The sequence below is a fragment of the Oncorhynchus kisutch genome, linkage group LG3 (assembly GCF_002021735.2).
Source record: "Oncorhynchus kisutch isolate 150728-3 linkage group LG3, Okis_V2, whole genome shotgun sequence".
Classification (NCBI taxonomy): Eukaryota; Metazoa; Chordata; class Actinopteri; order Salmoniformes; family Salmonidae; genus Oncorhynchus; species Oncorhynchus kisutch.
Window position 1 is genome coordinate 64,551,343 of NC_034176.2, and position 23,007 is coordinate 64,574,349.

The window sequence follows — 23,007 nt, forward strand, 5'->3', positions numbered from 1 at the left end:
CCTGTTGCTAGGGAACAACTATTTCCCGGGGGTCAGTAGTAAAGCACATCCCGTGTGTAGGTGGATGCCTCTGGCAGTGAGGTGGTCCAGGAAGGTGAGTGGGTGATGAGAAATGGTGTGCCCCCATAATATGCAAACATCACAAGTAGTGTGGACAATACCAACCAGTCTCCTAGCAACTCTGGCAGAGGAACTAGTCTGTGATTTGTCACATTTCATCTATTGTTGGCAAGCAAACGGATTACTCACTATTCCCACACATATTGTAGCAAAGTACCTTAGATTTCTGCATTGTAGCAACAATGTAAAATCCCGTCATCTGATTTAGCAGTGATACTGTATGCCACTGGATGGTAACTTGATAGACCGCCCTGTTTTGTATTTTTGAAAATGGAAATAAGCAATAGAGGAAGTTATTTTTTAAATAATTCACTACTGATACAATACACTTTTACATATACATATTTAGAGAAAATTAGAATAAACAAGTATGATACAATTTTCTTTAGAAATATTGACATGTTTTTTTGTAGTGTAAAAACACAACAAAAAAAACAATGCCATTATAAAAGAGCTGGGTTCAATGCCTGTGAGGATGAATGGACATAGAAAAACCCAGATAACTGACTGATACAATAATACTACAGGGGTAATGAGGCAGTTTCACTTTTCCCCAACCGCACTGAGGTGGACTGTACATCATGGCCGATCCCAGGCCTAGTATTCCTTCCTTTTCAGGGCCCGCCTGCATTCAGCCTTACTGTGAGGCTACAGTCACATTAGCCCTGTTGATATGGCTCTCTGGTACTGGTCACAAACTGACACAATGTGAATATTGTAACACCCAGCCCTTACTCTACCATGTTCAGCCCATTTAGGAGGCCTTGCCTAAGCCTGACAGTCCTCACAGTGGCCAGGGCAGGTCACTGAAGTCCACTGGGCCTCCCAACCCTGCGTCTGCCTCCAGAAGGCTCATGATCACAGCCATGGCTGCCTCGTCATTACTCGGGCTGCTGGAGCCTGGCTCATCCATGATGTCAATGCCAATGTGAGAGTTATCGCCTAAACAGGGTAAGGACAAGGGTTAAATATCTAAGATTTTATGTGGATAGTTTCATTAACTGTAATCAAGATTAGATTTCATAGCGGGGGAAAATGCATACTTAGATTGGAGTTATTGGAGTACGGATAGCCTACGGAGTCTGGTCCCGGTATCAGCCCTGCTGAGGGATGTTCTGGGGTTCCACTGTTCTGTATCTGTGAGAGAATTGACATTCAGGAATCACCATTGCATCCTGAAGTATGAGCCACCAACAGACACAAAAAATATCCACCAGATGTGCTCATTACTGACTTCACATGGATGAGCAGTGGAGTGATTAGCAGACTTCCTCCCAGTTGGGAGGGGTTGAAGTGGAGGAGAATGGGAAGGACAGGTCAGAGCTCTTACCTTCTTTCCCCCTGGGGACGACATGTCTGGGGGTGGAGTGCTGGTGAAGTTATGAGGACTGGAGCCACAGCTGGAGGGCGAGGAGCCTCTTATCCTGGAAGAGTAAAGAAAACACAGGGTAAAAACAGCAGGACACAGCCCCATACAGTTTCAGTCACACACAGACATTTTCATTATGCACTGGGGGTCGATGACCATGGTATGGTTATGACCATACAGACATGCCAATTTATGTTTGACAAGACAATCATAACACAATCCACATGGTTCCTCTCACCTCTGGATCTCCATCACCTCTTCTGCGATTATCCGGCCGATCTTTCCCGCCCCTGCCCTTGTGCCGCCGGGGATGCCAGGCACGGTCTGAAGGGCCCGCTTGCCAGTTCCTGCAACCAACAAACGCAAAAGCTCAGTCACATTTCAGAAAAATCTAACAATTACTTAGTCACAGTCATGCCAGGCACAAAGAAAATGTATGTCAACTCATCAAAGTACAGTCACGCTTCATCCAAGCGGGTGAACTGCTGTGTGAGAGCACAGCAGGAGGGCAGGCTTACCGTCTGTGAGTACACTATCCATGCTCTGGGGGGAGGCGGCGAGCTGAGGATAGATGCCATCAGATCCTTCAGGCACACTGAGACAGAGAAAGGGAGAGAGAAGAGAGAGTGAGCATCATCACTGAGCATGCTCGTGACTTCACACCTCATTGGGCAGCTTATTAACATCTATTGCATAGATAGCCCAACAGCTCTAGAAAGACACAGTAATAAATATGCAAGAGTTCCAATAATACATGCTTTGTTTTCTGAGGCAAGCCAGACAGCTATATGAGTTGGACATTGATTTCATGTTGAAACAATAGCGGTGGTGATAAAACAACTTTGACACAGTAGGCATTGTAAATGTAATCAGCTGTTTGAAATCTTACATTCATTATCCAACTTTATTAGAATATGAACCTAATACAATGAATACAGTGTAATATTATGCATTGACTAGTTAAATGAGGACTGTGGAAGAAAGTCCTAGCAGAAACAGATGTGTGTAGCTACTTACCAGACAACAGTGTTGGTGGAGACAATGTACTCCACCTCTTTGGTCCAAGGGTTCATAAAACTGAACCAGCGACTCCTCAGCGTGATAAAGGAGCCGTCTTTTATTTTGAACTTGTAGCAGTTTGTATTGATCTTCTCCCTCATCTGGAGCACTAAGAACAGAGGTGGCAGCCAAGGGTTGAGCTCAATAAGGCATGATATCTGCACACTTGGCCTCTGTGACATGCCAAATGGTAGCCTGCCAGGTTCTATATTAATTCATATCAGGGTCTACTCGCTATGTGACAAGCTTAGCGCAATACATTTTATATGACAAAATGACCAGACATTGGGATGTATCGCTGAGTCTAAAACTTTGCTCTTTGGCGTTATATTGGTGTCCTTGTTCAATCTGATACATACCTTGTCTATGACATTCCGCAAGGTGTCCTATGTCATCTTGATGAAAGTATTCATAAAACGATGTACCCAGCAACTCTTGGGGTAGATAAGCCAAAATGGCAGTGGCCCTACAAAAGAGAACAGTATTAAGCACAAGTCCTGACTATCAATGCAGGCCAGTGGTATTTAGGACATTTTTAAAGTTAAGTCTAAATGTACTAAGAGTCAGAGCAAACGTATCTAGTTAGCTAACATTGCCTGGTACTTGTGCCGGTGTAAGCCAAGAAAAGCATGTTGTGCAACGGTATCTTATCAGAGGAATAGGCAAAGCATGAATATGTTGCTTCTTCTTCTATGATATAATGGCGGTCCGCAAACAAACGTTAAAGGTGCATGCCCTCACCTACTATGCTGGAGTGTGTGGTCAATCACGGTTTACAACATTAGCTCCACATTTCTAAATCCTCCTACCTAACTCAGTACTTCTGAGAAAATATAAAAGAGCCCTACTAAATTCTAATAGACCCTCCCCCATCCCCAAAATCCCTTCCAAACCCAGTCCAACCTCAATGGCCTTCCACTTCAATCTTTCCCTCTCCAACTCTTTTGGCTAACTAACGTAAATGCCTGCTCCTGTGCGCCCACTATCTGGGTGGGCGCACAGGAGCAGGGTCCTTGGATCCACCTGTGAGAAGCGGTAAAAATGCATAAAAACTTCTACCAATGTAATTGTGAACCAGTTTCCCTATATCCTTGACTTCTGACCAATCATTCCTTTTTTCTACAAAGTTTAGATCAACAACAAGCTCTGGGAGAAACCATGGAGAAACATCCCCTATCACCACAGAAGAGCCAACCTCCAACTCACTCAAACCACTAATCAGCAAGCTTTCCAAATGCCCAACCAAAACCACTGCCTTTTCTACTAGTATATTCCCAACAGTCATCTAGAACAGTAGCAGTGGGATGGTAAATAATATGTTGGCTAGCTAGCTACATGAAGCATGGAAACATGTCATGTAACACCTAATTAGAGTCACCTGGAAACAGTGATGAAAACTTTGGTTCTCACCCTATCGATAATTCCTCACTGTTGTCATGTCAAACAACAATGTATTCAAGGTGCTGCCCACTATATACCAACTAAAGAATTAGAATAATCATTATATTTCCATGATTTCAATGGTTCAATTAGCTAGGCTTAGATATCATGCTGCGTGGCACAGTGTGGAAATGATAATACAAGTGCAGGAAAAGCAGAAATGGAGAAATGGTGAAAATCACTTTTGTTTGGATTGAACAGTCAAAAGGGATAAAGCCCATTTGAAATCGCTTATAATTTATGTGTTGCCACCCTAGGGTTATTACTCAGAAAACATTTAGAACTTTTATTATTCAAAAACATTAAATACTGTCAAATACACTTTCAAATAATAATATTGTGATATGATATTTTGTCCATATTGCCCAGCCCTATGACAATCACATAGCACCCTGTGACATTATCTAGAAATTCCCAGTGTACCAAACAGTATTAGTGACGTGGTGAGGTTATGGGATTGTTTTGTCAGGGGGCAGTGGAGTATTTGTTGTCAACATATCTACTCTGAATCCTGTCTGCCCTCTGGGCCTCCATTACACCTCCATCTGGAACATTTTGCTGATGCTATATTTGGACATTGACAAAAACCTCACTCACACATAAGCTGTCACTCTGCAGTAAATCCAGCTCTGGACTGCCCACGAGGTCCAGCCAGGTGTCAGGACATCACTGTCTAGGGGCCAACTGGCACATCCTTTGCTACATGTTTGTATGTCTGCCTGCGTGCCATAAAACATCTCTCACCTCTGATCAACAAAGACGAACTTCCCGTCGATGGCATGGCGAGAGACATACTCAGTGGGTTTGACACGGATCTCATTGTTCATTGGCTGAGGGACAATGTGGGGATGCAGCTGTCCAATGGCCACCAGGCAACTGAGGTTGCAGCCCTCGTTGTCTGGTTCATTGTCATCATCTAGACCCATCTTGGTGGGTGGCCAGCTCTTCAGGTAGCCAGTACTGTGTATTGTGCAGAAGCTCTTACGGTCAGCTGCGGATACAGTGGTTGGATCATCATCAACTAGCTCTACTCTGGAGCTATCACTGACATCAATGAGTAAGTAGTCTATTGGTACGAAACCAAATGAACTGTTAACTAAAATGAATCACAGGAGATTAAAAAACACCCTTGAGCAAGTTACGTAAGGAAAAGACAGGAGGCTAAAGTACCTTTCTTCTTGGAGCAGGTGGAAGGAAAGTCCTTGTCCTCCATTTTGATGAGGGGCCGATTGCACTTCATCCTGCAGAAGAAAGATCGCCTGGCTCCAGAGCAAAGTCTGGATGGGCCGGGGGTGATGTCTGTCTTTACTGGGAGGCCAGCTGAGGACAAGACACAAAATAGCATTTAGCCTATGCTGCAACGACAGGAACAGTATCACCCATGATCCTTTATAAATATATACTGTATCAAGTCCTACTCTGGCAAATAAAGCTACAATACATATATTTTTGCTATTACAAAAAAATTGCTGAATTTACAGAAATTGTTTGACTGTTTATATTTACCCTAAACCCAGTGTGTCTTGATGTAAAAATAGCACTACCCTACATTTAGCTTCGTACATTTAAATAATGAGGAACACATAGTACAGGGGGATACATTGAGTGTCACTGTGCTAGCTATGTAGGGGACAGCAGGCTGATGATTACAGTCTGCTTTTCTACTCTATCAGACACGGTGTCCCTGATTTCCTTGTTCTCCACCCCCTGGGCACTTAGAGAAAGGCTGGTAACTAGAGGCCAGGGTGCATTACTTTTGGAATCGATGAGGCGCTCCCGTGGCGCCGTGTCCGACGAGGACAGCTGCTCCTTGACTTTGGCAATGTCTTTAGGATGCAGGTAATCAAACAGGCTCTGACCAATCAGGTCATTCTGCACAGAGAGGGAGAGAGTGCCGTAAGATAAGACCACGTTACATAAATGAGGCCCATAAAAAATACAAAATAACTAACACCCTTGCCTTTCGTGAACTAACACTTGTACTTGACTTTTTCCGATTAGCACAGACTGCTGATAGCTACTTTATTGTGGAAAAATGTACTGACTGATATGTAGTTGTCTTAGTTACTTATTTTAAGATGAATGCACTAACTGTAAATCACTCTGGATTAGAGTGTCTGCTAAACTACTAAAATGTAAACATCTGTAAAGTAAATGTCTCTAAAATGTAAACATCTGTAAAGTAAATGTAAACGTCTGTAAAGTAAATGTCTCTAAAATGTAAACATCTGTAAAGTAAATGTAAACGTCTGTAAACTAAATGTCTCTAAAATGTAAACATCTGTAAAGTAAATGTTAACGTCTGTAAAGTAAATGTCTCTCAAATGTAAACATCTGTAAAGTAAATGTAAACGTCTGTAAAGTAAATGTCTCTAAAATGTAAACATCTGTAAAGTAAATGTAAACGTCTGTAAAGTAAATGTCTCTAAAATGTAAACATCTGTAAAGTAAATGTAAACGTCTGTAAAGTAATACCAGGTTACAGGGGGTCTACAATCATCAAAACGAATGAATAAATGTTATATTCATGTCATCCGGGTAGCTTATGAGGGTAAAAATGACTACAGTATCACCATTTAATGGAAAAAAACTGCAACATATTGGAAAGGACGTACTTGGCTGTAGTTTAGGATTTTGTAGACTGACTCGGAAACAAACAGTATCTTCCCTCGATCGCAGCCAACAACAAACAGAAAACCATCAGATGCCTGTGGAGAGGGAGAGACGAGAAAGAGAAATAGTGAGTCACACATGCATACTTATTGTGAAACGCACTCTGAGGAGACCATACAGTCTATGGAGGTAAGGACACCCACCCTCAGTATTAAGTGCTTCAGTTCGTCATCTGACAGGAAGGCTGGTTTGTAGTTAGCTTCAGTGTAGGGGTTAGCAGCACCTGTGAGTCAGAAAAAGCTCATATGTAAGACAAATGAATCAATATGTCATTTGTATTATTCTGATGTACTTTATTGATCAGCTGCATGGTGGTGGTTGTCATCACCCTACTTTTCTGGCAGCAGTCCTATTAAAATCCTTCTCATCTCACCTCTTAAGGTCTTCATGTGCTGGACAGCCATGCGCAGGACTGTTAGTTTGTCCAGTTTACGGGACATAGCGTTGCATGTAGGCACTAGGGCGGCCAGCTCGTCTATGAAGCTGTTCATCTTGTCCCTGCGTCTCTTCTCAATCTGACTGTGGGCCTCTCTACCATCCAAACAATACAAAGAGCATTTAACACAGACAAACAAATCAACACATCCATAGTCTGCCTGTATTTACAGAAACATGACTAATCTCTCATTTTTATTCCATCGGTTTTTATGTCATCCTATGGGAGATAGAAACATTTGGTTACCTGGCATTTTTAATCCGGCCTTGATGATCACCAAGTCTATCATTGTCTGTGTCCATGCTATCCCTTTGAGGAGAAGCAATAACATTAGTACAAAGAAATATAGTAAAACAATTATTTTACAACAAATATTAAATAATGATGTTACAGTATGCAATGTAATTATGAATAAAGCAAATTATTAAAGTGAGAAGTCGTTTGAAATTTGTATAATAAAAAAAACACGGAGAGCCTTTACTTGACATGAAACATCAACATTACTAATGCAAGCCATTCAAATATTTTCTTGCCATCTTTGGTAGAATCTATATGAATAGTTATTAGAAATGTTCCTACAAAATTATGAACCTGGTTTCTTTGAGACCTTTCTTAGTGTAGATTCAGGTGAAATACCTTGTGCCTCTGATATTGTTCACAGCTGAACTCCTACTCTGTCATCCCACTCAGCCCTACTGTCCTTTCACAAACAAGAAATTAAGCCATGACATTTTTATTTAACCTTTAATTTAACTAGGCAAGTCAGTTAAGAACAAATTCTTATTTACAATGGCTGCCTAGGAACAGTGGGTTAACTGCCTTGTTCAGGGGTAGAACAACATATTTTTACTGTGTCAGCTTAGGGATTTGATCTATCAACACTCTAACCACTAGGCTACCTGCCACCCCTAGAATGGTGGCACGTATCCTGTGCCACTTCAAGACTTGTCAACTCCATACTATAATAGCATTCAACAGCCTCAAATAAAGGTTATTTCAAATATGATAGGCTCTACAGAATTGACCCAAAGGTATTCACACAGAGTTGTTGTCTTAAGTCTCACTAAGTGAAGTAAAAATAAATCTGTGCCTTTAGTGAATGAGCTACAGACAACAAATATAATGTACCATCCATCATACATCAAATCAGGGTGCCCTCTCTATTAAATTAAGGCCAGATCAAACTAAATACCAGCAAATACATTTTTTAACACAACTGTAATACAGTCTTGGTGCTTCAAGATTGTTACTGCAGCACCCCTTCATGCTTTGATGTTTATCCTAATTCTAGCTATTCAAATCTACACTATAGCATGACTGGCTCTCCCATATTCACAGCGATCCATAGTGTACATACTAACTGACCAGTCACTCTCAGGGTACTGATCACCATAGCGCATTCCTTTTGATTGACCTAAATTAGGGATGAGGAATACATTAGTGTCTAACCTCTAATTCTAGGGGTAAATGCTAGAGCAGTTTGTATAGTTTGATCAAAGAAGAAGCCAATCCTGACCAAACAAGGATCACACAGGGCCAACTAATCAGACACGGGATTGGCTCCTTTACTACAATGTACTTTAACATTCATAATTTGATTTGATACTTACTCAAAAGAAAATCCATCAATTCTGTGAAAGCAAGGAAGTTTGTACATTACAATTCAAATTAAGTATACTGATTATTCTGATCTAATCTAAATCAAGGTTATGCTACCATTTGTTCCTAATTGGTTGTTCATTTCTAGGTACCTAGTTATCTTGTCAACTTTAAGTGGAAACCTTTGACACACAGTAAGAAAATATTTCCATATAGTTCATCAAAAAGCTGCCATGGAAACATACACATCTGTCAGAAAATGGCATGAAGGACAAACAATGTGATCTCACTAAACCAGAACTAACGTGACATTAATATAATAAAGATGATTGGCACATGTACTATCTTCAGGTGGCAAGTAGGACAAAGTCTATAAGCAGTTTTGAAGTCAGGCTTACTGGTAGTCTGTGGTGCTGCTTTTTCTCTTGCGTGTGTAGTCCATGCCGGGTGTGCCGATCGAGCTGATTAGATCAGTGGAGCCGGGAGACATGAACTCGTTCATCGTGGAGGAAATGTCCATTCTTTGGTCTGCCATTAGATCATCTATAGAGAGAAAACACACTGATTTCAGCACTTATTATTATCCATAAGACACAACAAAAAGGTCAGTTGACGTGAAAGCGACTTCTATGAAAGAACACAAGATATTCAAATCTCAATTCCTAGACAAAGACAATTGATCAAAAAGTGAAATAAACTGTGGCTGTTTTAAAGATGGTGTGACACTCACCACAAATATTCATAAGGCCAGTTATCCTCAAAACATCTCACTCAGTTTCTTTCCAGCAGTGACCCAGATCTGAAAGGCAAGTCAGTGAAGAGTCAGACATCCTCTTTATATACAAGGCATGAGGAAACCACAGCAGCATCATATAACAAAGCCCTCTGAACCTGAGCAGCTGCCGTATAACCTGAACCTGGTGCTGATGTATACCGTAGATGGCCCATTCGGTAAAGGGGATGTAAGAGGACCGATTGATTTCTCTATGGTCTTACATAAGGTGAAAGTTATAGCAGAGTCTCAAGCCTCTCTCTCTCCCTTAGGCAACAATCAAGAGAATCTTTGAGAAGCATCATTCACTTGACCTCCAGCTAAAATGAACAAGAAGAATGATAGATTTTTTTTTTGTCAATGAAAACCTTGGATTACTAAAAATGGATGGAATAGTGTTCATAACATAATGCAGCATATGTTACATAAACCTAGGTGTCAGTCAGAGACATGATTTAGTGAGATTAGTCCTTAATATAAAGGCTAATTCAGATAAAACAATGCCAATGTTACAGAGGAAGACAGATTGTCAGGAGGGGTCACATTTCATAAAGAACCCATATCTGCATTGATCACTGTTTATATAATCCAACCAGTATGGCCTTTTCCTAACCTCACTTAGATAGATTAAATTAGTCTCCTCTGCTAACCCATCACTTAGCGCTCCTGGTAGTTTCCCACGCAACGTCCTCAAATTACAAAACATTGTAATCCTGGTCAATTTGCCTCGATAGATGAGAAAGTCCATTTAAACCAATTAAAATATGATTATTTTTTGCCATCCTAGGGTCATCCACTACTTATAAAACCTATTTTCAACCTTTATTATTCAGAACAATAAAATACTATCAAATACCGCCATACCGTTAAAAGAAATTGACTATTTTGGTCATATCACCTAGACCTACCCTCACAGATTGCATGTTTCCTAGGCTTTGTAAATAACCTATTAACAATGCTACTAGCACTTTCAGGTTTACAGTAAATGTAATCCGGGACACTCAAATTAGTATTATATATTACGTTAGGTATGGATACATAAGACAGATGGTTACTTAAGGTAAAAACAAAAGTATATCGCGAACATCTAGCAACCCAATGGCTGCGAGTTCGAATCTCATTACGGTCAATTTTAGCAAATTTTCAACTACTTCCTACTGTTTAGCTACTTTGCAACTAGTTAGTATGTTAGCTAACCCTTCCTCTAACCTTAACCATTTAACTTAACTCCTAAATGTAACCCTAACTTTAACCCTAACCCCTAGCCTAGCTAAAGTTAGCCACCTTGCTAGAATATTTTTACATATCGTGCGTTTTGCAAATTCGTAAGTGCGGAAATCGACTCTGCCGCCCGAGCATGCTTTTGCGGCAAAGTCGATAGCGCGTTGGGCTAGAAGGTCGAGGTTTCGAGTATTGTATTATATTTTACAAATTTGCGAAATGTACAAAATTGTAATTCGTAACATATCATACGAATGAGTGATGGACATCCATAAATTAATACATACCATATGAAACTTAACATTCCATACTAAATGGAGTATCTCGGGTTTACATACAGAATAATTACGAAATGCTCCCAGACCAGGTTGCACAAAAATACCTTAAAAAGCACAGCTACCTCAGGTCATTGAGGCTTGTCCTGCTCCTGTAATCAGACCAGAACTAATGCTCTGCTCCACTGTGCCTGAAAGTCATTTCATCGTAATTAGATTCTCCACTGACCTATTTTTCCCCAGCTCTTTTTCCCTCTCCGTTTGATGTGACAGTTTCAGAGTTTAATTACATCGAACCAAACCATAATTACACCCCATCATTTCTTGCCTGCAGCAAGGAACTTTGTTATTGTCACCGTCACCATAGACTACACTACAACCTGACCCTTCACTCTGGTATATGTCACAACAGACATCCGAGCTGACCATGTAATCCACTGGGCAAAGAGGACTTGCTATACCATTCATCATCAATGTTTTTTTTTCTACATGTTTTTTTTAATTTAAGCTGAATAAAAGAGTACTCCTGAGAATAAGCCTTTTTGTAAATGTTCATTTTGTCACCTAAGACAAAGGAAGGCAAAAAGACATACACTGAGTGTACAAAACATTAAGAACACCTGCTCTTTAACATTGTCACTTGTTAATTCCACTTCAAATCAGTGTAGATGAAGGGGAGGAGACAGGTTAAAGAAGGTTTTTTAAGCCTTGAGACAATTGAGACATGGATTGTGTATGTGTGCCATTCAGAGGGTGAATGGGCAAGACAGAAAATGTAAGTGCCTTTGAACGGGGTATGGTAGTAGGTGCCAGTAGGTGGAGTCAACTCAATATTAGGAAGGTGTTCATAATGTTTGGTATGCTCAGTGTATACTCAAACAAAATCTCTCACTCGTACTGACTAAAAAAAGAGAAAAAGGAAACCCTGCGTTAAAGTCAGCTTAGCTAGTTGTGACAAATCTCTGGTTTCCCGGATACAATGGTGCAGGAACCTCTTGAATGGTTGCCAATTAGGGAACTTTTCCCACTACACATAACCCACTGGTCACACCTCTCCTCACGCCACCACTCCACTGCTCATCAGTCTAATGAAAATACTTTTGTATCATTTTACCATCCATGGCATTCACATATTCAGGAACACTCAACACCATCCATGTTACAACACTAGAAGATCACTAAGGTGGATTCTGATCATTTCTAATGTTTTAATGCACATGACCTCTGTGGTATCTAAGAGTCAAAAAGGTTTATGTTTAAGCTGTGCGGAAACAAAAACTTTGATCAGATGACAAGAAGCAGGGAAGAAGCAGAACCAGGAAGCAGTAACAGGGTCAGGGTGAACATAGTGTGTCAGCTCAGCTGGATACGCATGGTTAGCTTACACAGCACTATGATACTGTCTGCGTGCAAGAACTTCTCCCTTATCTTAATGTTCATAATGCATATGTCACTGTTGCGTTCCTATTTTAGCCACTCCCCTGACGTGATCCCTTCGTTCTGTCACGTTCAGATGAAACAGAGTGTTCTGTGCACTCAGCGGCATCATCATAGCGCTGTAAGGCTGTCTGTAATTCCCTTCTATTGTGTGCCATCCTGGAAAGCTCAGGCTTGGCTCCTGTAATGACATGGCCTATGTTCGCTATGTAAGTCAAGCTGTCCGTTTCTCAGTAGGCTCCTATACTCAGAACAGAGCATTCTAAGAGCCAGTCTAGAAAGATAGACAGGAGACGTTAACACTTTGGTGGAATAGATGGTTAGAAGATATGTTTAAAAAAAGCAGAAATAAGACTCCAGTTCAAGTTAATAAGATGCAAGATAACAATATTGATGAAACACAGATAGCTGTGAGAAAACCACCCTCACACATGACTGTGCTTATGTATGACTGACTGACTGTGCTCATAACTTACTTCATCCCGAACTGTTCTCCCCGCCAACTGCTCATGTGGTCATTTTGAAGTGAAACAGCAAGAAGCTGTGCGTCACAAATGTCAATGGTGATTCACTTCAAACGAAGGTCGTGAACTCATTTCAGAGCGGCTGTCAATTCTTATGAAATCACACAGAACCATGTGCGTCCACATACCTGGATGGGTGGTGCAGGAAGTGGACTGGCCTCCTTATGTCAGAGCTGGGCTTTTTCTAACAGATGCACCGACCAGCACAGTACCTGGAGAGGGATCAGATAGGACAAGAGGTCAGGTCACAGTGTAAAACACACTGGCCAGCTGGGAGTGGAGACTCATCTAGGCCTATGATGTAAGAGCGAGTGGTGCTCTGATTAAAGTGGCTTGTTCAGAAAGCTCAGATGGGCAACAGATGGGAGGTGATCTGGAGATAGTGTGAGTAGAGGAGATGGCTACAGATTCTCCTCTATGCCAAGCCCCAACAGGATAGTATTAGCAATGGGATCGCAATCACTGCCATGCTAAATCTCATGCCTATAAGACTAATCATACTGCAGTAGTTCTCCACAAAGAACAACATTTCGAACGCCACACAGTATACTATGGACAACAGACAGCCCAGTCCCTGATGTGATTCCTGTAATTAGGAACAGTTCAGCTAGGCCTATATATGTTTATGTTTCCCAGACTATCATGGCTCTATGGGGAGATGTATACAAAAGAGACCACTTCTCAATCCTTTTAGCATGTGCTCTTATGGCTCCACACACATAGGTCAGTGAGACACATGCACACTTCTCCGCACCATAAACAGAACAACTTTCTGTTTAGACTTTTAACCTTCCTGCTCATATCATCATTGGAGTACAAGGAAAACAACAATGCCTTCTTTTGATTTGGAATGTTTACACCTATAGCTGCACTCAGCTACTCTCATAAACAACTCCAGAGGAAAATATCAAGCATGTCAGCAGAATGGACAAAACACACGCACAACTCAAAGGGAATGAGACCATTTTGGGTAAAAAAAAAAAAATCTGCAACAGTGATGAACAAGTATTGTGCGTGCCTAAGGGAAAGGGCAAAGGAGACAGCTGGACAACCATTCACAATAGCGTAACAAAACATTTTGCTCTAGGCTTAGGTGGCAGCTTTTGCTCTACCTAGCCTACTACGCTTGTGTCATCCTTTGACTTTGTGAATTATTATTTCTGTATTATTACTCTATTATTGGTTGAGAAAACCTATTGCTTCAAATTATTGGGTTAGGTGGGTTAAGTGACATGAGCCTTACTCTAACACCTAAAGCAGGGATCATCAAATAGATTCAGCCGAGCAGATTTTTTTCTTGAGCGGCTGGTCGGGTGGCATAGTTAGGCTACAAATAATTTGTAGAATGCAAATCTCACTGCAAGTAGCCCAAACAGATATAATATTTGACATAAACGTAATCATATCAAACTGCTTACATTTGTATATGAGCACGTCTCTCTCTATTATGCATGGGAATACTTGGGAACAGATTTCCTAAATTCAAATCACTTGGAGATGGTTTCCTTGTGTTTTTACAGCATGCAATGAATATTGTAAAAAATCGGACGCAGTGGCAGACCACGTGTAACAACACCTGCACAGGATCGGTACATCCGAACACCTGCGGGACAGGTACAGGATGGCAACAACAACAACCTGAGTTACACCAGGAACACACAATCCCTCCATCAGTGCTCAGACTGTCCGCAATAGGCTGAGAGAGGCTGGACTGAGGGATTGTAGGCCTGTTGTAAGGCAGGTCCTCACCAGACATCACCGGCAACAACGTCGCCTATGGGCACAAACCCACCGTTGCTGGACCAGACAGGACTGGCAAAAAGTGCTCTTCACTGACAAGTTACGGTTTTGTCTCACCAGGGGAGATGGTCGGATTTGCATTTATCGCAGAAGTAATGAGCATTACACCGAGGCCTGTACTCTAGAGCGGGATCAATTTGGAGTTGGAGGGTCCGTCATTGTCTGGGGCGGTGTGTCACAGCATCATCGGACTGAGCTTGTTGTCATTGCAGGCAATCTCAATGCTGTGCGTTACTGGGAAGACATCCTGACATGAGCCTCCAGCATGACAATGCCACCAGCCAAACTGCTCGTTCTGTGCGTGATTTCCTGCAAGACAGGAATGTCAGTGTTCTGCCATGGCCAGTGAAGAGCCCGGATCTCAATCCCATTGAGCACGTCTGGGACCTCGGAGGTTGAGAGCTTGGGCAATTCCCCCAAAAATGTCTGGGAACTTGCAGGTGCCTTGGTGAAAGAGTGGGGTAACATCTCACAGCAATAACTGGCAAATCTGGTGCAGTCCATGAGGAGGAGATGCACTGCAGTACTTAATGCAGCTGGTGGCCACACCAGATACTGGCTGTTACGTTTGATTTTGACCCCCCCCCACTTTGATCAGGGACACATTATTCAATTTATGTTAGTCACATGTCTGTGGAACTTGTTCAGTTTATGTCTCAGTTGTTGAATCTTGTTACAGGCTGACTACACCGCTCACGTCGCGTGCGTGAGCGTTGCAAAATAAATGTAGAAATCTATATTATTCAATTATTGCACCCAGACTGCTTGCACGCGCCAACGAGCATCTGCATTACCAAGGGCTAAAATAGAAGTCAGTTCTATTTGTGATGCAGATCGCACTGCAAGTCCTGCCTCTCCCATCTCCTCATTGGTTTATAGAAGCAGGTACCCACGTGCCATCTCCTCATTGGTTATACCCACGTGGGTGACTGAAAGATGAACAAGGTCAGTGGTGGTAATGCACCTAATTTATGAAAGTTGCCAATCGCAATATAAAGTCAAGAGAGGAAAAAGCCTGGAAGGAAGAGAGATGACTAGAAACTATTTGGTTGACCATTTTATGTGTAGATTAATTGGCGGAGAAGAGGACCTTGTGCATTTCAGGTAAAATAACAACTCAATGTTTATATCCCAGGACAAATTAGCTAGCAACAGCAAGCTAGCTAAATAAAACAAATTAGCTAGCAAGTGCAAGCTTACTAGTAATGCCTATCCCCAAATTAATATAATTGGTTCAGGGTTTCTTTTGAAATTTTAACTTGCGTGTTGTGATCGCGTTTGGTGTGGGTGAACAAAATAAATGTATGCACAATGGCGTACGATGGCGGTTTGGGTTCCGTGTTATGTTCATACAAATATTTACACATAAGCTTGCTGAAAATAAACGCAGTTGACAGTGAGAGGACGTTTCTTTTTTTGCTAAGTTCATAATGTACATACACCTTAGCCAAATACCAAACCAAAATAGAGACATATAAAGCTCTCTACGGTCAGGGCGTGACACCCAGTAGGTCAGAAGTTCACATACACTCAATTAGTATTTGGTAGCATTGCCTTTAAATTGTTTAACTTGGGTCAAATGTTTCGGGTAGTCTTCCACAAGCTTCCCACAATAAGTTGGGTGAATTTTGGTCCATTCCTCCTGACAAAGCCGGTGTAACTTAGTCAGGTTTGTAGGCCTCCATGCTCGCACACACTTTTTCAGATCTGCCCACAAATGTTCTATAGGATTGAGGTCAGGGCTTTGTGATGGCCACTCCAATACCTTGACTTTGTTGTCCATAACTTCTTATGGCTGGGGGCAGTATTGAGTAGCTCGGATGAATAAGGTGCCCGGAGTAAACTGCCTGCTACTCAGGCCCAGTTGCTAATATATGCATATTATTAGTAGATTTGGATAGAAAACTGTTTTCTAAAACTGTTTGAATGATGTCTGTGAGTATGACAGAACTCACATGGCAGGCAAAAACCTGAGAAAAAAATCCAACCAGGAAGTGGGAAATCTGAGGTTTGTAGTTTTTCAACTCATTGCCTATCTATACAGTATACAGTGTCTATGGGGTCATATTGCACTTCCTACGGCTTCCACTAGATGTCAACAGTCTTTAGAACCTTGTTTGATGCTTCTACTGTGAAGGAGGGTGGAATGGGAGCTGAATGAGTCAGTGGTCTGGCATGAGCTGGTCACGCGCATTCACGTGAGAGTTAGCTTGCGTTCCATTGCATTTCTGAAGACAAAGGAATTCTCCGGTTGGAACATCATTGAAGATGTATGATAAACATCCTAAACATTGATTCTATACATCGTTTGACATGTTTCTACGAACTCTAATATAACTTTTTGAACTTTTCATCTGAACTTGCCTGTGCCTCGTGAGTTTGGATCTGTTTACCAAACGCGCTAACAAAAGGAGGTATTTGGACATAAACGATGGACTTTATCCAACAAAACAAACATTTATTGGGGAACTGGGATTCCTGGGAATGCATTCTGATGAAGATCATCAAAGGTAAGTGAATATTTCTAATGCTATTTCTGACTTCTGTTGACTCCACAACATGGCAGGTGTCTGTATGGCTTGTTTTGTTGTCTGTTTTCAGTAAAGTTTTTTTTATTTTTATCTGACACAGCGGATGCATTAACGAGAAGTGGATCTAAAATTCCATGGATAACAGTTGTATATTTTATCAATGTTTATTATGAGTATTTCTGTAAATTGATATGGCTCTCTGCAAAATCACCGGATGTTTTGGAACTACTGAACATAACGGGTCAATGTAAACTGAGATTTTTGGATATAAATATGAACTTTATCGAACAAAACATACATGAATTGTGTAACATGAAGTCCTATGAGTGTCATCTGATGAAGATCATCAAAGGTTAGTGATTCATTTTATCTCTATTTCTACTTTTTGTGACTCCTCTCTTTGGTTGGAAAAATGTCTGTGTTTTTCTGTGACAAGGCGGTGAACTAACATAATCGTTTGGTGTGCTTTCGCTGTAAAGCCTTTTTGAAATCGGACACTGGTGAGATGAACAACAAGTTTATCTTTAAAATGGGGTAAAATACTTGTATGTTTGAGGAATTTTAATTATGAGATTTCTGTTGTTTGAATTTGGCGCCCTGCACTTTCACTGGCTGTTGTCATATCGATCCCGGTAGTGAGATTTCAGTAATAAGAAGTTTTTAAGCCATTTTGCCACAATTTTGGAAGAACACATGGAGTCGGCAGGTAGCCTAGTGGTTAGAGCACTGGACTAATAACCGAAATGGTTGCAAGATCGAATCTCCGACCTGATAAGGTAAAAATCTGTTGTTCTGCCTCTGAACAAGGCAGTTAACTGACTTGCCTAGTTAAATAAAAATTGTCCATTTGGAAGACCCATTTGGAACCAAGCTTTAACTTCCGTACTGATGTCTTGAGATGTTGCTTCAATATATCCACGTAATTTTCCTTCGTCATCTATTTTGTGAAGTGCACCAGTCCTTCCTTCAGTAAAGCACACCCACAACATGATGCTGCCACCCCCGTTCTTTACGGTTGGGATGGTGTTCTTCAGCTTGCAAGCCTCCCCCTTTTTCCTCCAAACATAATGATGGTCATTATGGCCAAACAGTTAACTTTTTGTTTCATCAGACCAGAGGACATTTCTCCAAAAAGTATAATCTTTGTCCCCATGTGCAGTTGCAAACCGTAGTCTGGCTTTTTTTATGGTGGTTTTGGAGCAGTGGCTTCGTCCTTGCTGAGGGGCTATTCAGGTTATGTCGATATAGGTCTCGTTTTACTGTGGATATCGATACTTTTGTACCGGTTTCCTCCAGCATTTTCACAAGGTCCTTTGCCGTTGTTCTGGGATTGATTTGCACTTTTCTCACCAAAGTACATTAATCTCTAGTAGACAGAACGTGCCTCCTTCCTGAGTGGTAATGGCGGCTGAGTGGTCCCATGGGGTTTATACTTGCGTACTATTGTTTGTACAGATGAATGTGGTACCTTCAGGCATTTGGAAATTGCTCCCAAGGATGAACCAGACTTGTGGAGGTCTATAGTTTTATTTCTGAGGTCTTGGCTGATTTCTTTTGGTTTTCCCATGATGTCAAGCAAAGAGACACTGAGTTTGAAAATAGACCTTGAAATACATCCACAGGTACACCTCCAATTGACAAAAAAATGATGTCAATTAACCTATCAGAAGCTTCTAAAGCCATGACATAATTTTCTGGAATTTTCCAAGCTGTTTAAAGGCACAGTCAACTTAGCGTATGTAAACTTCTGACCCACAGGAATTGTGATACTGTGAATTACAAATGAAAGAATCTGTCTGTAAACAATTGTGGAAAAATGACCTGTGTCATGCACAAAGTAGATGCCCTAACCGACTTGCCAAAACTATAGTTACTTAAACAAGAAATTTGAGTTGGAGTGGTTTTAATGACTCCAACCTAAGTGTATGTAAACTTCCGACTTCAACTGTAGGAACCAAAAAAGTGCAAAACACATCAAAATATATTTTATATTTAGATTCTTCAAAGTAGCCACCCTTTGCCTTGATTACAGCTTTGCACACTCTTTGCATTCTCTCAACCAGCTTCATGAGGAATGCTTTTCCAACAGTCTTGAAGGAGTTCATACATATGGTGAGCACTTGTTGGCTGACCTTCCCTGCACTCTGCGGTCCAACTCATCCCAAACCATCTCAATTGGGTTGAGGACGGGTGATTGTGGAGGCCAAGTCATCTGATGCAGCACTCCATTACTCTCATTCTTGTTCAAATAGCCCTTACACAGCCTGGAGGTGTGTAAGGTCTATTTGGCCCAAGCAAGTATCTTCTTATTATTGGTGTCCTTTAGAATTGGTGTCCTCTAGTAGTGGTTTCTTTGTAGCAAATCGACCATGAAGGCCATTTTCTTCTGAAAAGGTGAAGATGAGATGTGTCTGGTACTTGAACTCTGTGAAGCATTTATTTGGGCTGCAATCTGAGATGCAGTTAACTAATGAACTTATCCTCTGCAGCAGAGGTAACTCTGGGTCTTCCTTTTTCACGTGGCGGTCCTCATGAGAGCCAGTTTCATCATAGCGCTTGATGGTTTTTGCGACTGCACTTGAAGAAACTTTCAAAGTTCTTGAAATTTTCTGGATTGACTGACCTTCATATCTTAAAGTAATGATGGACTGTCGTTTCACTTTGCTTATTTGAGCTGTTCTTGCCATAACATGGACTTGGTCTTTTACCAAATAGGGCTATCTTCTGTATACCAACCCTACCTTGTCACAACACAACTGATTGGCACAAACGCATTAAGAAGGAAAGAAATTCCACAAATTCACTTTTAACAAGACATGCCTGTTAATTGAATGCATTCCAGGTGACTATCTCATGAAGACGGTTGAGATAATGCCAAGAGTGTGCAAAGCTGTCATCAAGGCAGGATGGCTCAACAGCAAATCTGCAGAAAGAGCAGGATATGCCGAGGGAGAAGAAAGGAGAAATGTTTTTATGCTTATAAAACTTGGGGGGCCAAATAAAAAACCCTGCGGGCCACCAGTTGAGGAACCTTGACCTCAAGTAGTCCACATCATACAAGGTCTTTAGACTCCATTGTATAGAAATTCAAGGTCAGATTTCTCCTTTCTTCTCCCTCGGCATATCCTGCTCTTTCTGCAAATTTGCTGTTGGCTTCAAGCATGTTGTACAATATTCATGACTGACAAAAAGCAGCTTGAATTTCTTAGCATGTTCATTGAGAGCTACTGTAGGCTCAGAGAAACCTCAGTGAAAACACTGAGAGGAGCATCATACTGGCAGGGCAGGCAGATATGGTCAGGTTATGGTCATATACACTGTAGGAGTGTGTTCAAATTCGATGCCTTGTTTGCTGTTCAATCCCCCCCTTGAAACCTAAAATTGGCTTTGGGGATGAGGGCAACATGAAGAAAGAAAGATCGAGAGACTTCAGAATAGAAGTGAAAAATCAAGGAGTGTGTAATTTTGGGTAGCCAACATAAAAGCTACTGCGAGTTGCACAGCTCCAGTGGAAACAACCAAGCACCACACATAATGCAACATGTTGCAACTCGCTAAAGTAAAGGATGATTACCAACATTTGATTAAGTAGCCAATAGAATCCACTTTTCCTGTGTTAATATACAGTACTGACAGGTAAATATTTCCTCAAACAAAAACAAGACCTGTCTTATAGCCTACTACTGTCCATCAAGGAGTTAGTAAAGACAACGCAATCACAATTGAATTTTCTCTGACCCCAATGACCTCTATTTACCTTCATGGCATATTATGTCAAATTAAAACAATGTAGCATCATCTATGTTATTCCTGTCACATTACTGATACACTTGTTGACTTTTTCAGGAATAGCTGTTTCATATTTTAAGAATAGCATGAAGAGTAATGTCCTTCTAAAAGGGAGCATTGGAATGTGCATTCCCTGGACATGGTGTACTGTAGCCATTTATTCGTCAGGAATAGACAGCATATTGAGACTCTTTTTATAAATAGCTTGCCCAACTTATATAGATGTTTTACCGTTGTTGTTTTTTACAGCAGTCTGCAATTAATGGTGTACTTTTATGAGCAGAGGGATTTGCTCAAATTATAACAAAATAGTATTTGTTTTCACTAACATTGGAGCTTTGAAGAAATACTCGGCTATTATTAGACTATTCTGCACTAGGATGTGTCGAGCATATAGGCCTATTATAAATAATGAAACATAATCGGTTACAAACGGCAAGAAATCTGTCAGTGACTGTCACATTGATTTGATATATTCTGAAACAGAACAGAATCCAGTGCAGTATGTTTTCATTACATTGTATCAATATCAGCCCAACATCCGCATTGCATTGCTCATATAGAGGAGAAACATTGTTGCTGTTAATTAAAGGATGACTAAACAGGCCTATAAAAGGCAAATGATTGTAACAGGTAATCAACCGCCCGTCACTAGTTGTTTTATGCAACACAGCTATGACCTCGTTTAATCCGAGCCGTGGTAGGGAAGTTCAGGCAAATCACGCAATGTACAAATAGACAAAAATAGCCTCCCAATCAAATAAAATGGCATACGTTCATTCCAGATGTGTAAATTAGGTTAGACACCTACAAATCGCATTTTTCTCCCGGCATTACATGTCACTGTGTGCCTTTAAAAGTTACACTGTAAACCGAGGACTGCACCTCCTCGGGAATGGCTTTAGACAGCCAATTGAAACCATAATACGAGTAAAGAAATGCACACAGTATACCAAATTCACAATGTTGAATAAAGGAAACATGATATAGTCCTTTTGCATAATATATAACAAAGTATGTGACTTACGTGTGGAAAGGCAGCACATGTGTACTGAGGCGGATTGGAACGACAATAGGCAAGAGGAATACACTGACCTACTTTCTTCCTCCTGTGATGATCGTTGCACCACTAACCCAGTTTACGAACCAATTGGGTGCTTTCGAGATCAAGGCATTGAGCTTCTAGCAAATAGAATAACTCGGTGCATTTATGGACCAATGAACATGGGGAAGACAATATAGGCTATATCCAATGAAATTGCATGAAGCATCAAAGGAAGCTACAGAATAACGCAACGATTCAGCCAATGGCAAAATAGAATACAGTCAGCAGGAATATATATTGTATCACAACACATGTGGGCAGTAAACTCGAATCTTTGTGCTGGACTCATCTGTGGAACTCTTGTAATAGACCAAGTCAATAATGTGTGTTACAATGCATAGACGTGTAGCCTATTTATCTCAGGAAGATAAAACATTCAGTGTGGCATGTAGGATAACCGCATAGCAAACAATTAACACAAATAGTATGTCTTTGACATTTTATTAGAAATAGTTACAGTATTTACCTAATCATTACTGTTCTATTTCTTTAGGAATAACTTGATATACTACTCTGTAACAATCTTGTGAGTATGTAATTATTCAGAAATAATATGCTTGTGTATTCTTGGAAAACATAATTACAATGCACCAAAGCATTGTAATTCAATGTTGTTACAATGTATAGTTACAAAAATGTGTAGTTACAAAGCAAATATCAACCAAAAATAACAAACTATCTAATCTAATAAAGAACCATCACTGCCTGTGTAAAATATGTTGCCATACCAACAGCCGAATTGAAATATGAGCCACAAACAGTACATTCTTACCACATCTAAGTCTAATACAAGTACATACGAGACAAATATCTTCAGATGAAATATGGAAAGTCAATGTTACCAAAAACAGAGAAAC

The 23,007-nt window shown here is 40.8% G+C and overlaps 1 protein-coding gene across 3 annotated transcripts; it reads right to left on the reverse strand.

Moving 5' to 3' along the window:
• Positions 1–404: 404 nt before the first annotated feature.
• Positions 405–22,183, reverse strand: LOC109874541 (aryl hydrocarbon receptor nuclear translocator-like protein 1). 3 transcript variants are annotated; one of them, XM_031810707.1, is made up of 19 exons: positions 22,073–22,183; positions 13,054–13,137; positions 9,427–9,495; positions 9,095–9,239; positions 8,708–8,728; positions 7,344–7,406; positions 7,035–7,192; positions 6,805–6,884; positions 6,604–6,696; positions 5,743–5,860; positions 5,159–5,308; positions 4,733–4,979; positions 2,908–3,014; positions 2,507–2,657; positions 2,008–2,084; positions 1,728–1,836; positions 1,451–1,544; positions 1,164–1,257; positions 405–1,062 (listed from the first exon to the last, which is right to left on the reverse strand). In XM_031810707.1, the coding sequence occupies exons 3-19, from the start codon at positions 9,437–9,439 to the stop codon at positions 905–907; spliced, it is 1,878 nt and encodes a 625-aa protein (XP_031666567.1). In that variant the 5' UTR covers positions 9,440–9,495; positions 13,054–13,137; positions 22,073–22,183; the 3' UTR covers positions 405–904. The 3 variants fall into 3 exon arrangements, with proteins under 3 accessions (XP_031666567.1, XP_031666572.1, XP_031666575.1); XM_031810712.1 differs by lacking the exons at positions 13,054–13,137; positions 22,073–22,183 and adding an exon at positions 11,072–11,391; XM_031810715.1 differs by lacking the exons at positions 9,095–9,239; positions 9,427–9,495; positions 13,054–13,137; positions 22,073–22,183 and adding an exon at positions 7,734–7,797.
• Between the last annotated feature and the right edge of the window lie 824 nt (positions 22,184–23,007).